The sequence below is a fragment of the Takifugu flavidus genome, chromosome 3 (assembly GCF_003711565.1).
Source record: "Takifugu flavidus isolate HTHZ2018 chromosome 3, ASM371156v2, whole genome shotgun sequence".
NCBI lineage: Eukaryota > Metazoa > Chordata > Actinopteri > Tetraodontiformes > Tetraodontidae > Takifugu > Takifugu flavidus.
In genome coordinates, this window is record NC_079522.1 from 10,366,031 (window position 1) to 10,383,287 (window position 17,257).

The 17,257-nt window shown below is 47.2% G+C and overlaps 1 protein-coding gene and 1 long non-coding RNA gene across 2 annotated transcripts in view; both read left to right on the top strand.

Annotated features, from left to right (window-relative positions):
- ahr2 (aryl hydrocarbon receptor 2) overlaps positions 1-17,257 on the top strand; it is a 40,474-nt gene that overhangs the window by 6,475 nt on the left and 16,742 nt on the right. The window contains exon 3 of the mRNA XM_057026302.1: positions 2,029-2,216. Within this exon, the coding sequence (XP_056882282.1) occupies positions 2,029-2,216 (188 nt within the window). The remainder of the gene's footprint in view (positions 1-2,028; positions 2,217-17,257) is intronic.
- LOC130522211 (uncharacterized) lies at positions 2,806-12,878 on the top strand. The gene is made up of 2 exons (XR_008949573.1): positions 2,806-6,169; positions 9,730-12,878. It is a non-coding gene; the product is annotated as an uncharacterized LOC130522211 (long non-coding RNA).

Sequence of the window (17,257 nt, forward strand, 5' to 3'; positions counted from 1 at the left end):
TATGTCGTGTTCTCGCGTATTATTGGAAGCAGATGTAGTACTTACAGCAGCGAGCAAAGGAGAGCCAGTGTCCACATTTTACACTACACTTTACCAAGTGGACCAAGCTAAAGGGTTTAGCATGTGTCACAAAGGTTAATTTCTGAGTAGACGTCCTGTCAGTAATGCTCAATAGTGGTTATAGCTACTTTTCTTTAATATTTTATTAATCATTCAGCAATAATTCAGCGGTCTACAGGTCAGCTGCCTGTCTGTAAGCTGTTGAGATGTTTAATTTTACAGCTGCATGTGGCCATTCGTGACCTTTAAAGGTACCACCGTGCAGTCAGGAGGTTAATAGGTCAGAGCCACAGTGCCAAGAAAGTATGCAGTCATGCAGGTGCACATACTGTACGTGCACGCGCGTAGAGAGTGTTATTTTCACAGTTGGCCTCACCTGACCCTAAATCCCCCAGCGGATTCATCGGCAGGAACATCTGAAGCTGATTTAAGCCGAGGAGCTGCAGACATGCAGCTGCTCTGTGTGAGGCCGACCCGTAACTGGGAGGTCACAGGTTCCGTTCCCACAACAACGGCACGCCGAAACCTGACCAGCTCGAGTTTAGGCTTTGTTCAATACTGCAGCCCATCGATGGGCGGTGTGTGATCCTGAGAGCATAAATATGTCGTATTGTTGTACAACAGTTCACAACGGTCCAATATTCAGCTTCCAGCTGGAAATATTTCACAAGCTTCTGAAACAATACTGACATTGTTATGTGCATGCTGGTTACCATGGCAACGCTCCTGTCACCACAATAACAATGTTTATTGGATGATTGAAATAATAATGATCAGAGGAAAACAGCAGTTGAGGGAACTGACAGGAGTTGGGTTGGAGATTAGAGCCAGACTTGCTTAGAACAGGGTTCCTAGATAAAGTCAAAACTATATTCTATTCACTGGAATGAAGAATGAGGAAATGTGAAAAATGGTTTTAGAATCCTGACAAAGATCTCTTCTTTGTTTTTTTGTTTTTTTTTAAAAATTCCCTGTCTCTCTACGTGATCAGCAGACATCAGAGCGTGGTTAAACCATCGGGTCTCCGCGGTGCCCCTTTCCCCGGTTCTGAATAAACACCAGCCCGGCAGAAATCAGACCGAGGTATCTCTGGGCTGGGTTTGAGGTGGCTCCACAGCATCAGACCTTCTCCGGGGAAAAGAAAAGCCCCTCTGTGGAGCCCAAGTCTGGTTTGAATTACAGATGAGATGCTGGCGGCGCTGCTGCCAGTTGCTGGAGCTCAGTTACAGATCAGATCAGCTAAACAGCTGAAGCTCTGTTATGGCAGGGCCACTTATAAAAATATTATTAGAAACTATTTTCACGTGGCATCGCTCCGTGTTGCAGTCAGATTTGAAAAGCAGAAACTGAAGATCTGATGTGTGAAAGTGTGAACACTCGCCTCCAGAGTGTGTTACTTTCATGATCAAGCCAAAATAATTTCAGAACCCTGCAGCAGAAGAAGAATCCTGCCAGGAATTAGAGCTGATTGTCTACAATGGATGAAATGTTGTGTACATTTACTGAGTTACTGAAGACAGATTCTATATTTAGCATCATTGGCCATTAAAGTGTTTTTTACTCACATTTCCTGTCAACAAAGAGCTTAATCAGGGCAGTAAATCCTGTTTTGTTGCTTCTCAAGTCCTGGATGGGTTAATACCAAGCTGCAGACCTGGTTCCCGTGGCAACACTGGATGCTCCAGAGAGGCATAAGTGATCTGTTATTTTCCGCTGGACGATCCCTTAAATCCCACATATGAAGAAGCGCTAAGGGAAAGCGCTCTAATCTCATATCCAAGTTAAAAACATTCAGATGAGTGGACCCGCTCAGGTTTCTCTGCTTCACCTTCAGTTATGTGACGCAATGTTTGAAATTATGAGCCAAGAAAATTCAGATTCAAGAAAAATAACTGTAATTTGCTGCAATTCCACATCTTGTTCTGTTCTTTATTTCTGTATTTTGATTTTGTTTTTGTCCTCCGTCAGCCCCAAACCGCCTCCTCCCGATGGCATCAAGTCCAACCCTTCCAAGCGCCACAGAGACCGGCTCAACGGTGAGCTGGACAAGCTCACCAGCCTGCTGCCCTTCACCGAGGACGTCCGGTCTCGCCTGGACAAGCTGTCCGTGCTGCGCCTCAGCGTCGGATACCTGAAGGTCAAGAGCTTCTTCAATGGTGAGTGTCCTGGATTTCGCTCAGGAGTTTCAAAGCAGAAAAATGTGATTAAGAGGCGGACAAGCAATAACAACATAACATGTTGGTATCGTGTCAGGCTGAAGAGCCCGGCTAAAATATCCATTCGAAGCCTTTATAAAGCAGCTTTAGTTGTGTTGATTTTACTAAAGGTGGTAGAGGCCCAACTGTCAAACATCCTGCTCACTTCTGACTGGGAGGTACCCGTCTTTCCAGTCTGCCAGTTCCTCACACTGGATGTAGAACGTGGTTTAAGGACGGAGTCTAGACTGAAACCAAACTCGTATCAACAGGCACGGTGTTTAATTAAAGAAGTGTAATTAGACACAAAGAGACGGCAAGATGCTTTTTCAGTAACATCTTACTGACCACACGGAGCGGTTACCGTGGTTACCTGGCTTCTTGTTTATTTTCCGAAGTCGACTGTCAGCACCATGCGGGGAACCCTGGAGCTGGCTGGGACCGCCGCGGCTTCCAGCTTCCACGCATTGTTCTGAGCAGAGCTGCCATTAGATCCAGGCGGCCTCCGAGACAAGGCTCCTATTTACAGTGAGACGGGGGGGGGGGGGGGCGGGGGGGGTGCGTCTGCAGCCCAAAGGTTATCTGAGTGCGTGGCTGTGCGGTTTGTCCCGTCTGGCCCGGCGTTTGGAGCCAACCCCTTTGGCAGCAGGTGTGAGCGGAATATAATGCCACTGATTTACTCCTCATTGCTGCAGATTGTTTCCCCTGCCAACAAGGGTTGTTGTTTGTTTTTTTAAACTTGTTTGTCACGAGCGCTGCAGCAGCCACGTTGGTGACTGACTTATGGGGTAAACGGGGACCGGGATTGATTCGGATGAACAGCAGGCAGCTTTCTGCAGAGGAGGAAATGTGAGAGCCCAAAATGTGTTTGACTATTTAGACGACCTGGATTCAGATCAGGGTCCTAAAACACAGATCAAGAGATAAAGAGGTGGCGCGTCGCCCATCTGAGGCGCGAGAATATTTTCACACATTGACACAAGAGACACATTTCTCAGAGAATCTTCAAAACACAATTTCCCATGCACCTCATGCTAATGTGACTGGCCCCAAACCAGTCTCATTAGCATTAGATTATTATTTAAACTCAACGTGTCCGGTTACGTTCCAGCGCTGTCATGCACCAGGTTCACTTGGACCCTGTTCTGGTGCTGTCCCTTCTGGGAACTTAAGAGTTTTAATTTCTGGTGCAACATCCTGCACAGCTGCACTGAGGTCATAGTTTCGGCCCTGACGCGTCTGCAGCGTACCCTCAGTCCAATCTGTAACCGAGCACATCACAAAACGGGCTTTTCTGAGCGAGAGATAAGCCGCACTGATCGTAGGTTCGATTGCCCGCGGTGACGTACGGCCGTGCTGGAAAACACACGCCGTCTCTTTATTTTCTTGCGTATTCTCAGCTGTATAGAAAAATGAAGCGGACCACCCTATTTCTTGGCCACTACTCCCTTTGCTCTCCCTCCCACTGAGCCCCACCCTTTTCCTGTGGCGGCCCCTGCGAGCTCTCCGGGGGCCATTTTTTCCCTTCAGCTATTCAGCCTTTTCCTCTGAAGTTCGCAGCTCCTCCCGCCGACGCCGTTCCCCCATCTCAAACAAACGCTGCAGGAGTCCAGGTTGTTGTTGCAGCGGGGAGGCCTGTTCGCACGGCAGGCCCCTACCAGGACAACTCGGAGCTTTATGCATTCATGAATCCCTCCGAAACACAGAAAGACCCCTCCATTTTCCTCCTCTGCTTCAAAAGACGGCCCTGACTGCGCATCAGACCTCACCTGAAGCACAATGTAATAACCTCATTACTGAGGGTTCTGTTTAATGACTAGCTTGTTTTCTTTGGATCTTTTCACCATTTTTGGATTCTTTATTCATAGTCTGACCTGTTTCATGTTGTTTGTGTTCCTTTTGAGGTGGTTCTTTCATCACTCTGGTTTGTGAGCTCTGAAAACAGTGTTAAATTTCAATGTAAAATAGGCACAACTGCCAGAATTTCTCCTTCCTACTCTGACAACTTTTTTTTTCATAAGCAACTTTCAAAGTGAGTTTATAAAGCACTTAAACGGTCCAATAAAAGCTGACATTACAGTCAGGAAATGATTGCAAATCAGCAGAGCACCTCAAGATTAAAGGACAACGTCGGCCTAAAAGAAAAGAGTAAAATATGTCATGTAAAAGCCATAGAAGTCCATAAAACACGGTTTTATGAGGTAAGGCTGATACTGGGACAACATAGTTTCTAAAGCTCAGGTTTTATGTTTAAATAAATGGAATTAGAACCAAGAGGAGGGTCGGTTCTGTTTCTTACCCCCCCCCACAGATGAAAACGAACATAAAACATTTACATTTACTGATTTTAGCTGCTTTGTATCTGACATATATCCAGAAATACACCAGATTAGCTTCAATCAGTGATGTTAATCAGTGATCAGAATGGCCAAATAGTGAGGTAATGACAAAAGTTTTTGCTGTTTTTTGGAGAAAATGGCCTGTATTTTGTGAGTAATGTGGGGACAGCAGGCCAGGCAGCGACAGCCAGGAAGTGGCTTTGATATTCTTAGCTCTTAAGCCGGAGTGAACATTTCCAACCTCGGAATTTGGCAAAAAAACAAACATATTTATCATGCAGAAGTACAAACAAAGCAAAAAAAAAAAAGTCAGGGTATTTTGGATTGTCCCATGCAGGATGAAGTCCATAATGTGTAACAATGGTCAGAAATGGTCCTGGTTCGGGTCTGTGAGAGAACGCTCTGCATGATATGAACGTCTTTGTCCGCTGGCTGGTGGGACGGCTGCTGTGTGTGGCCGACCAGACGCTGATGGTGATGGAGCTTCCTCAATCACATCAGCCTCCAAGAGGAATTTTGGATGAGCCACAAGACCTCCAAGGCTGAGTCCAGCTTGCTCGTGCTGTTTGTGAGTTTCATAGAGACGCGTCTGAAAATGACCTTGACATGTGTCATCAAGCGTAAGGCGCCATCCTCTCGTAGCGAGCTGTTAGCCCCGCCTCCCACGGAGAGCTGATGTGAGCAGGAGCGGTGCGATTGGCTAAAATATTGGTTTCCTGTTATTTTCTAAACCTCGGGTCTTGCGCAATCTTCCCTCTTCTGACAGTTTTTCTGCTGTAAAAGGTTACAGGGCCAGGAGACTGGCTCATCGTCCAAAGTCCCTTCTGAACTCTTCCTCATTTTTGTCCTTGAAAATTAGATTTTTGTCCCGAGAGAGGAGTCCACTTGTCTGCTGAGAGGGAGAGAACGGAGTGCTCTTTGTCCTTTCTCTCCCTCCCGGTCTGTCCCTGCTTCCCCCCCCTGCCCTGAGCCGGGCTGCAGGACAAGGCCGCTGGGAACTGCCTGGGGCTTTGATCCCATGACCAGCACTCACAACACCAGCATTGTTCATACTCCGTTCTTCCCAGACCTCCCTCATCTTTTTCTGTTTTTCCCTTCTCAGTCTTGAGGAATGAAAAATGGTGTTAACGGTGAAAATGAATCACCGCACATGCTTCTCAACTTAATGCGCCTTGACCTGGTTTCTCATTATAATATATAATCTAATAATCTGATTTACGTGCACAATGCTGCTGTGTAAGCTCTAATTAGGGTCCTTCTTCTTCTGCTGCATCCTCAGTGTAGAAGGAACAATTTAAGCCTCATTTACCCGACGTTTTCGGGCAAAAAAAGCAAAAATTTCCAAATGAAATTGATACAAAAAGGGCTTCAGAGTGGAGCATTTTGAAAGCTTTGATGGGCGAGTAGTTGTTGACCCCAAGTAGAGTTAAAAGAGGAACCATGGCAACGATGGCGGACCCGAGGGGACCGTTGGTGCTCTTCCCCATTTTGAACATTACAAGGCTTCTTCTGTAACAGTTGGAAGCGTTAAAGCAGCATCCCAACCGGCAGAGCTGCATTTGTGGCGTCCTGCAGGTAATAATTCCATCGTTGTTGTCTGCACAGGGAACTGTTCCCTCACGGATTCGGAAAACGTTTTCCATTTCTGACTGTCTGTAAAGATGCCAGCGCTCCCGAGGTGTGAACGCAAACGCTCCGGCCTCGCTGACGAAATGCAGCTTTTCCTGCGCGTCTTCCTGATCCTTTGGATTCTAGTTTGGGAGGGTTTTTTTGGAGTGTTTGGGTTCTGTTGATGAGGCCCCAGCAGAGGAGACTTCTGGCCGTGGCGAGCATAATTTGTGGTCTTATAATAGCTCAAGCTGCTTGGCTGAACTTCCCTCCTCTGTCGGGCCTCAGAATGCTCAGGAAACACACATGCACACACACATTCACACTCATCTTTGTTACACAGTCAGTACTCTCTCTCTCTCGCTCGCTCGCTCCTGCATGCCTTTTCCAGATGTGTGTCTCAGTGTTCTGGGCTTGGGTCTGTATTCACTGCTCTGTCTGAACCACGTGACCTGTCTGACCTCTGAAATGTCTCATGTTAAAGGATTTGGGGGAGGGGAGGAGGATAAAGGCCGGTTGGGAAAATTGCATTTTCGGAGGTGGTGCGTTGACCTAGGTTGGATGGCGTTGGCTCGGATGTTGCTCCTGTTTTAACTTTGCCAACATTTGCCCCGAATCATAATAAGTCAACCAGCAGACAGTGTCCCACGCCTCCAGCCTCATCTGAAGATTGAGGCAGTTACACTTCCGCAAAAACTGCGTTAATAGACAATGGGCTCAGCAGTTTTGCAGGAACCGTGTCGTCGTTTCACACCCTGACCCAGTTGTGATGCCGCGTCTTCCCCGACAGTCTCGCACAGGGAGACGTACAAACAAAAACCATCTGAAAATGTCCCACAAGAGTTGTGAAATGCTGCTGCAGGAAATGGATAAATGTTCCTGAAGAACCCCCACTAGGGAAACAGGCCTCGTAGATCAGACCCGTCGGACACCAGAGTCGTCCCGCGTCTCTGTTTTCCGTGAAGAGTAAAAAGAAACAAAACATGTTTGTGTGGTCGGAATCTGAACTCCACACTAAGAAGTTGCCTCAGCTGAGCTAAGAAGAAACTATTATAGTAGGAATGGCATGATCGGCGTGGAGCCCAAACTTTGCACTTATGAATGGATCACTGTGTGTTTGCACATAAAAAATGACACGCTAACGGGGGCAAATGCTAGCTTGACTTTTCCGATGCTCGAATTTATGCTGTTCACACCATTGGTGGAAGAGTTGAGTTCATTTTCTTGGATTTACAGCGTTATCATCCGGCATGCGTACTAACACGGGTTTCGGGGATGAGTGCGATGTCTCCAGTGTGATAACATCGACCCTGTGGACCCTCTGCACAGATGATCGCAGTCTAAACACAGCAGGCAGCTGTTCGTGTAGAAACCTGTCCAGGTGTCTGGTTAACACCGCTATTACGTGTGTGTACAGTAGATACCAGCAGGAGCACCTTCGCCTCTGCCTTATTTTTGGATCAAAATTGAAAATAATTGAAAGTTCTGTGGAATTCTGGGTAATCTACCCCTCTACAGTCAAACCATTTCCTCTCGCTGCTGTTTGGAAGTGGGGAATTCAGGTCTAACGATTCCAAAAATAACAAGCTTGGAGGAAGCAGTCGATGCCAGGCGAGATTTTCTCAAACTAAACTTACAGTAATGCAGTATGTGCAGCCTGGAGCTACAAACCAGAGTACATAGAAGGTAAACAAACACAACGCACATACATGTCAGTGGCATGACTGTGTCAGTTCCTGTAGATCTCAGATCTCCTTTACCTGCTTCGAGGGTGATGTGATCTTTGTAAAGGTTCGTGACACCAAACAGCTATTATTGATGGCTTAAATTAGGGAGAGGAGAGGAGAGGAGAGGAGGGTGCAGGAGAGGAGGGGAGGAGAGGAGAGGAGGGGGCAGGAGAGGAGGCGAGAGGAGAGGAGAGGAGGGGGCAGGAGAGGAGGCGAGAGAGAGGAGAGGAGAGGAGGCAAGAGGAGAGGAGAGGAGAGGAGGGGGCAGGAGAGGAGGCGAGAGAGAGGAGAGGAGAGGAGAGGAGGCAAGAGGAGAGGAGAGGAGAGGAGGGGGCAGGAGAGGAGGAGAGAGAGGAGAGGAGGTGAGAGGAGAGGAGGTGAGAGGAGAGGAGGCGAGAGGAGAGAGGAGGGGAGGGGACAGGAGAGGAGGCGAGAGGAGAGGAGGGAGAGGAGAGGAGGAGAGAGAGGAGAGAGGAGGAGAGGAGGCGAGAGGAGAGGAGGCGAGAGGAGAGGAGAGGAGAGGAGAGGAGAGGAGAGGAGAGGAGAGGAGAGGAGAGGAGAGGAGAGGAGAGGAGAGGAGAGGAGAGGAGCTGCTGTTCTATGCCCGTTTTCTTTGCTAGCATAATACCTGTAGCAACAGAATTACTGACTGTCAAGGATTTTAGGATGTGTATTTTAATGTGTATTCTGGAGTTTATGGATAGCCAATTATGGGATTTTTAAATAATCCTGTGTGCACATCCTGAAAATGGTAAAATACAATCGTCAGGCCTGGAAGTGTGCGTGTCGATAAATCTGCGTCTTTGTCTGAAAAGTCCATAAAAGCTAAAAGTTGCAGATAAATTTGCAGTTCCGGCTCAGTCTAATCGGAGCTGTGTGAACATACCCAGTGTAAAAAACAGGAAGTCAACTTAATTGAATATGGCCCCAAATACGGTCATAGTAAAGTTCCTGTGGGGGAGAAACAGTTTTCTTTTGATCGGCGTGCTCTCTTTCTGCGCGGCAGCGTTTCCCTCAGAGAGACGGCCGGAGCAACAGCCCGACACTGCGCCCCCTCAGCGCCACCGACGGAGCTGCCACTCATGTTTTACACATCTCCCACACCTGACAGCCCGTCTTTGTGCCTCATAATTGCAGGGACGCTGATGCTGAGTCACCGTCTTGAAAGTCTGGTTGTGCTTAAATATCAGGTTCGACTATATTTCTGCTAGACCTCATCCAGATTTTTATCTATTCTTTTATCTAGACTGTGCAAACAACATTTGCATTTATTCAAAATTGGTTGCAAACACAAGGGAGCCGACGTTTGATCACGGGTGAGGCTAACGGGGACGTCCACGCACGTGCACTCGGACAGAAGGTGCAAATCTGGGGAAACAAGTCGGCATTTTACACCACGTGCTGCAACTTCAAGATTACATTAACACCAAATCTGAATCAGCACAAAGAAACAACCTTTAAGAGGCCGTATCAACCGTTGTCTTCAGCTCTTTTTAACCTACACCTGCATGTCTGTATATTCCGATGAGCGATAACAGCACTGGGCAACTCAAGCGGTAAAACGGACGACCCTTCAATGAAGGAAACTGCAAAACACATCTCAGAAACTCCACAAAGGCTCAGCGGGCATGCCCGATTAAATAAAATGGCAGATTTACACAGGAAATGAAGGTGGGAAAGAGCGTTTGTGTTGATGTGAATGGAGCGAATGCTCGAGTGAACCAGAGCTCCACGTGTGTGTCGGTAACTCAGGGGAAACCTGTAAAACGCGTTGACTAATCTCTTTTTTGCGTCTTGCAGGAAGTCAAGTTTGTCAGAGGAAGTCAGGGCGGGCGGAAGCGCCTGGGGCGAAGTGGCGGTGCAGAGAAAGGTGTCTGCTAACCTCTGATCCAGCCACAGCTGGGACAAAACGGACTAAGTGGGGCGAGGATTATCAGAAAAGACGGGCATTGTTTTAAAGAGAAATCAGCGGACAGGATGTGCTGTGCAGCCTGCGGCGTGGCGCGGCGCCGCTCTCACAGGAACACAGGACATATCTGCGTCCAAATATAACCGAGACAGCCCCAACACGTGCAGTAAAACCTGCCAAAATCGCTCCGGAGGATGAGCTCAGGCTTTAAACGCCGAGATTCGGCAGGATTCACGCGACAGCAGCTGATTTGAATCCTCAGCAGAGATAATTAATGAGTAAACGACCACTGGCAGACTCTGGCGTCCCTGGGTGCACACGGCCGCACTTTTCCATGTGGCCGTTTGACATTTGGCGATGCCGTTGCATGTTTCTTTCTGAGAAATGCATCAGCAAAGAATTCAGGCGCATGACTTCAGCTTCAGGGTTCAGAGTTAGCAGCAATCATTCGCCTCTCTTCCCGGAAAATAAGCAGATAATGAGTCAACCAATGTCAATTGTTTAGCTAAATACAGAGTCGTGTATGCTGTCATCTTGTGACTAAATTGGTCACTAATGCGACCGCAGGATGAGCTTTCACGGCAGGTAGAGAGGCAGCGTGTGGTTTTATGTTTAAAGCAAAACCAAACAGTTTTCTGAGGTGAGGTGGGAGTTTTCTCGACAATCGGGGTTCCGGTCGTTGCCTCTGTTGCAGAAATATGACCCAACCTGTTCATGAAATCCCAAAGATGGCTGCCCAGCTGCACTGCCATGGCGTTTGGATGAGTGTTTGGCGGTTCCGCTGCATGCTAACGCTCTGGTTTGGAGAAATGCTAGTTTCTTATTAAAAGAAATGATTATTTGTCGCATAGATTGTAGCTGGCCACGGTCGCGACCCGAGAGGTGCTGCTCACTTTCCCTCTGCCGAGAGATCTCATGGACGTCAGCAGCTCTGGAGGTTTCACACTCAGTTTTCTCTCTGTTTCAGTGACCACAGAAACAGAGACGCTTGACATCGCCTGCAGTTCGAATCCAGGCGGCTTTTCTACGCGCAGCCCCTTTTTTTGAAAGGGGCTCCAGAGTCAGGATACAGTTACCGAGCTGTCATGATCTCATTTTCCTCAGAGGAACAAGCTGCTTCCTGACTTCACTTCCTCTTCATCGACCCAAATCTGTCGGTCAAAGTTAGCATCTCCTCTCATTCGATAATCTGTTGATGGATGCCGCTTGTGTAATGAGAAGCTGCTGCCAAGAGCTTTGATTACTCAGACATGCCGTCCAACAATGAGGGTAATTCACGTAATGGCGGCGACCAGGACGCTCGTTATCAGGCCAGATTAGTTTGCCGTGCTTGTTTTGAATCGTTTTACTGATTCTGGTGGGAAGAGAACAACATGCAAGTCTAATAGTGCACTAACGTTACACGTGAGAGACGGCTGCTTTAAGGGTTAAACTTGCTGAATGTTGCGGAGCCTCAGGACTCCTCGTGCAGCTCCTCGCTGTGCGGAGCTGCAGGTCCGCTGTGGTTTTTAAGACAGGGAAGTCAGCTCGGTGAGGGCTTTATGGTGGAAAATTACTGCTCGGCTGTCGGCCCCGCCCCCTCACCTTATGAATGAGAGTTTACTTAGGAGTGAGGCAGGTCATTAAAGGAAACGAGAGGCTGCCAAAGTGCCAAACGAAGGTTTGTCGCAGCAGGAACTCGATCCGATGCTCAGCCCAACTTGTATGCTTGTGTGCACACCGGCTCGTATGAGCGAAAGACTCGCCGTCAACTTCAGTCCCCCCCCTTTTTTTTTTTAGCATGCTGGCTAATCTCAGAAGCAGAGACACGTTTTGATGCTTAATACCCCAAAAGTGTGAAAAAAGCAGGCTGGAATCAGCGGTTTTGTAATTGTGGCTTCTGCGTAATGCGTTGAGTTTTACACTTAAGTCGTTCCAGATGAGAAATTAGATGTCTAACAAGATATTTAACGCAGTTAGCGACACAATAAACACAGCAGAAACAAGCTTGACATTTAAAGTCGTCAGCCCTCTATTTTCCACTCCTGTCTTTAGCAGGGAGGGGTTCAATTAGCTTTACAGCTAAGTGCTGCGTAGAAGCTGAAAGTTCACTTTCTCGGATGTTGGAAATGTGATCATCAGCGGGTCAGACAACAAAGATCGTCCTGGAGACGAGCTGCACACAAACGTAATCCGACGCTCACTTCCCCCTCCATCGGCGCTCGCCTTCTATTGTTTTTTCCCCGTCTTGAAGGCAAAGCATGAGCACAAAAAGAACGTTTTCCCAATTCCTCCTCCCATTTTTCTCGTCGTCATTTCTGGAAATAGTTTTTAATCTCTGAAATCAGAGTTGGGTAACTGACAGGACTTTTTGCCTGAAGATGGTTTACAGCAACGATGGCCCGTCTGCGCTGCCACCTGAGCGATTTTTTTCGGGGGGTGTTTTGTCCAGGCTTTTGCACAGTATGTGTCAGAAATCTCAACGGCTGTGATCGTACGCCAGGAATGTTCTCATTTGGAGAAGAATGATTCCTCCCAGTGGTGTGAGGGAGGATGTCAAGAAGATTTAGTTTCTTAATAAATTTATAGGAAAACATCTTGTGGAATAGCTCCAAACCATTTGTCATCACACATCCTTTTATAACGCAGCACTTGAACACTGACCCAGTCCTAATCTGTTTCCACTTGTTTAGTGTTCTCAGTCACTTACGTGCGTATTGCACGTTACTTGCAAACCTGTCGCAGAGATCCTGATGTGCTAACATGCTAATGCTACAGTAAATCTCTAGTAATTGCCTTCCTAATGGACTGAATGCTTTGAATGCAGAATGTTCAGTGTGTAAAAGAGAAGAATTGGCTCCCTCCTGAGTAGTTGTTTCCTCTGAACCAACCACAGGTGGATGCAGTATTTGATGTCTGTGTAAATTCTCAGTCATCCAGGTCATTGTATCCAAGGTAGTTTTCTCTGTCAACTGGACTGGGTTTCTTCTCTTGAAGACGTTTCGCCTTCTATCCAGAAGGCTTCTTCAGTTCTGAAATCGCTGGGGAGAGAGCTTGAAAATATTAGCCCCTGTGGACCATTTGCATGCTAATGATCCGGGTGGTCACCTGAGAGTCGTTAGCAGGGTCGTTGGTCGGGTCGTTCACCTAGTTTCTGTTGAGGTGTCTCCCCTTTGTCTGCTGGGTCACATGGTGAAGAGTCACTGGGTCTCCTGGAATGGTGTGAATGTTTGTTTTGCTGTTGGAAGGAGTGGAGGACTGCATTGTATGTGGGTGATAGGAAGTGCCTCAGGCCACCACCTCTGTTCAAGGATGGTTTCTCCAATTTAACATGGATAGCTTCCTTAACCCCCCTTTCAAACCAGCGGTCTTCTCTGGCCAGTATTCTTACTTGGCTGTCCTCGAAGGAGTGCCCACTCTCCTTTAAGTGTAAGTGGACTGCTGAATCCTGACCCGAAGAGGTGGCACGTCTGTGTTGTGCCATTCTTCTGTGGAGAGGTTGTTTGGTTCCCCAATGTACAGTTCCTTGCATTCCTCCTGGCACTGTACAGCATAAACAACATTACTTTGTTTGGGTCTTGGTGTCTTGTCCTTTGGGTGTACTAACCTCTCTAAAAAAACTACCTTGGATGCAGTATTTGGTTATTCTGCTTCCTGTCCAGCTGAATGTTCAATGTCTTTTCTCCTTGAAGCGGTCATGTCTAGGAAAACTGAGGGAAAAAGGGATCAGAGGAAATCTTCTGAGCTTTAGACACCCCTCCCAGTTTGTGACTGGATTCACCCCAGCTGTTCACACCATAATGTAGGAATTCCTGTGATCCAGCTGCATAGTTGTCATCTAGCATCCTCAATCTAGCCATGCTAACCAGCTAGCTTTTCATCCATGCCATTTGTGTTGTAACCATCCTCTCAGCTAGCTCCTTTCCCCTCCCCTTCACGACGTCGTGCCAGGACAAGTTCAAGTTTGTGCTGTTGCACCTGTTGTGCACAAGTTAAACTATTTCACTTTTATTTTTGTACGGTGAGAGGAAGCAGAGATGAGTTGTTCGTCTTTCTCAGCTCATTTTTGTGGTCACACTGATTGGTTGTAGGTCAGAAAGCGCTGTCAACAGAGCTATTTTAAACTTCTTTTTTTAATACATACATATCAAAGCAAAACCTTAGACTCAACAGAAATGGTGGCAGAGCATCTGATTCTGCGGCTAATTGTTAGCAGTTCACCTTGTATTGATCCATGTTGGAATACTGCGGTCATGAGGTCCATCTGGACAAACCAGAGAAATGAGGTCACGTCTGGGGTTGTGGATGAAAACGATGGGCCTCCATCCCGGTTCTGAGCGCCCATCTTGTCCTCTTGTTTACATACTTCAGCTCCTGCAGATGAAAGCAGCTGGCGCCTCTATCCAGCTGGTTCAGACAAGTCGGCAAACTGGCCTTCCTCGCTGCCGGGCCCGAGCACCAAAACAATGGCTGTAGTTGTGTAACCGCTGCACACGCTGCAGAGCGCCACTTTAACTGTTTACAGTCCTGCAGGAAGCCATGCAAATGTTAAAATAAACTCTGTCCTTCAACCACAACAGCAAACGTCGGCTGTGTGTTAAAAATATCTATGAAACATTTCAAACATTCTTAATTCATACACATATTACACATTAATTCATACACATATTACACATTAATTCATACACATATTACAACTTTAAACATGCTGCATTAACCACCTTTTAAAAAAAATTAATTACATTTTTTTTATAGTTTTAGCAGGATAATTTGTAAATAATGCATTAAAATAATTTTGCAACCCAAAAAATCCAGCCTGGGGAGGCAACAAGAGTAAATTGCCCTTTTTCGACGTGCAGATGGCTTTAAAGATGTTGTCTTGGTCAGTCTGGATCCATATAAGCGAAGGAGCATTGGTGAAGCGATGTGCACGTGTGGTGTTCTCACATTACCACCAAGCTCCTATTTTAGCAACTGTGCTGTGCAATACAATACAAACAATCCTGAATTCTTCTGAGACTCCAAACCAAAGCGTGGAGAACAAAACAATCTGCATCATTCAGGGTCTTTATTCCTAAAGAAGATCCTCAGAATAGGATCTTTCCATCTCTGAACATCTCATCGTATTTAATTTGGCCTAGCTTGTGCACATCTTGCCCTGAACCCACACTAAAAGGCATCTTTTATCTGTGAACACCGTATGTGCGTTGCCTGAGACCCTCAGATAGTTTTTGCTTTCAGAAACCCACGGTGGTCACAAACGGACTTAAATGAGAGCGAAGAGACACGTAAGCGAATGTGCGTTACGTGGCGTTCGTCCTGCAAACCAAATCTCCTCAGAGTTTTTCCTTTTTGGCCTCACGCGTCAGCAGAATCCCACTTTTGTTCATAGCTGAGGTCCAACCAGTGTCTTTACTGTGGGAATCTGTGTGTGATAAAGAACGGGCTCAAGTCAACGGTGACGTTTAAGACGTTTAACAGTTGGATGCACGCAGGCTGCAGCGTGACCCCGCCCATAAAAGGCTCACACCCCCTCCGAGTGTTTATTGGTAGCTGATCATGTGTTTCTCATTGGGCTTCGTTTAACAGCAGCTGACGGAACTCTTAAAGTGATTAGCGTCCATGTGTTCCACAGTCCTCCGACAAAATAGTTTTAGCAAGTGTATATTTAGTTGTCAAATAAAACCCGCGGCCCTGCCGGCACTGCTGGGGGAGAAGGTGACAGATTCTGAGGGATCAGGTGACGCAGATTAGCTTATTTAGCACCGGCCTTCGGACAGAATCTTCATTCCGGCCCAAGAACATAAAGTTTAACTCTAGTCTTGAGATATAATTTCGTAAGATGAATCCAAGTTTGGGATTTTCTTTCTTAAATTTCTGCTTCTTTGTCTTGAAAAATGATTTTCTCTCTCGGGTCGGCGGCCTTGGGGAGAATAATCAAATGAAAGTGGCGGTGTGAAGCGGAGAGAAGCTGATTGTAAACAGGGCCGGAGGGTGAATTCACATGAATGAATGTGGATCTGAGAAACAGGCGAAACAACAACAGGAGGAGGAGGAGGGAGTCTTCTCTGTGCACTACTGCTCCGGGATGAAGCCAAATTAAATCTGATCGGCCTCTCGTGGGGTGGGGGCGACAGGCGGAGTCACGCTGAAGACCGCGCAGAAACAATGAGGTGATGGAAAGTGCAAATACTTTGTTGTTTTTAGGTTTTGCTGCAGGTTGAGCGAGTCCAAATGGACAAAGATGCCATTTAGAAGTGTTTTCCAGACAGAAGGGATGCATTACAAAAGGATTATTAGCTGACATCACTGTTTGTTGCCTCTTTTTAAAGTCACAAACGCACGAGATGAATGTGACGGATTTAATCAGACGGTGAAAACCAGGTCCCGTGAGGAGCCGCAGTCAGGAATCTTCCTCTGTGGTTGGAGCAAAGACGGCGATGGATAAAACCGCCTGATGTAAAACAATCCATAGGGCAGCTTTCCCATGATGCACTGCCAAATCCTGGGCTCCTCTTCTCTCCGAGCGGCAGTGTTTACCGACGGAGCAGACAAAATGTCACGCTCGGCTTATCGTTGCTTAAACCCCATTCTGCGTTGATGCCATCCAGAGGCGCTGTCACTCCATCTGGGGATGAGCAGCTGGCCTCCGGTCCCACTTTGGACTGTTTAGGTTCAGAGGGTTCTGCGGCCAGGCCCAGGCAGAGTTTACATTGGACCGCTGTCGTACCTAAACACCATAAATCTATTTAGGAAAAGAAAATGGATGCCTGATGTAGCCTTTGCATGTCGGGAAAAAAGAGAGGCTGTTGCTGTCTGGGCAGAGCGCTGCGGTGTTTATTTACCTCAATCTTGACCAAAAAAGCAGCGTGGATCCTGCGTGAACTGGTGAAATCGATGAAAGTCCCAACTGGGCTGTTCTGACTTGTACCTGCATCCCGATGCGGAGCGGAGGATGAGACGCAGCGCTTGACTTTGAGGAACATTCCTGAAGACTCACCGGGCCTGTTTTCCCACATTCATGACAGCGTCCTCACCTCTGTGATTCATCCTTTACAGCGAACGCACCACCAAGCACGAAGCAGGGGTAAACACAAGCCTCCCGTCGCTCGTCCACACGCTCATCGTGATGATGGAGGCTGTTGTCATCTCTGCCCGCTCTAACCTCCGTTTAACTGCGACGTCTGTGGCATCACGGCCAGTTAGCTTGAGGCTAATTAACCGTATGAAGGTTTAAAATGAATCTACTCAAAGCCAAAACTGTCTTCTTGGGGGGGAAAAAAACTCTTCGTGGTTTCTTCCTGCTTTCCCAGCTGCAGAGGTCAGAGGTCAGCATTTAATTAGTAATATCGCTTCAGAGGAATATCAGAGGTGCAGCAGATGTGCAGGAGGAGGCTCAGATTCATGGCTGGAATCCCCCTTTTGCTTTATCTGATTTCT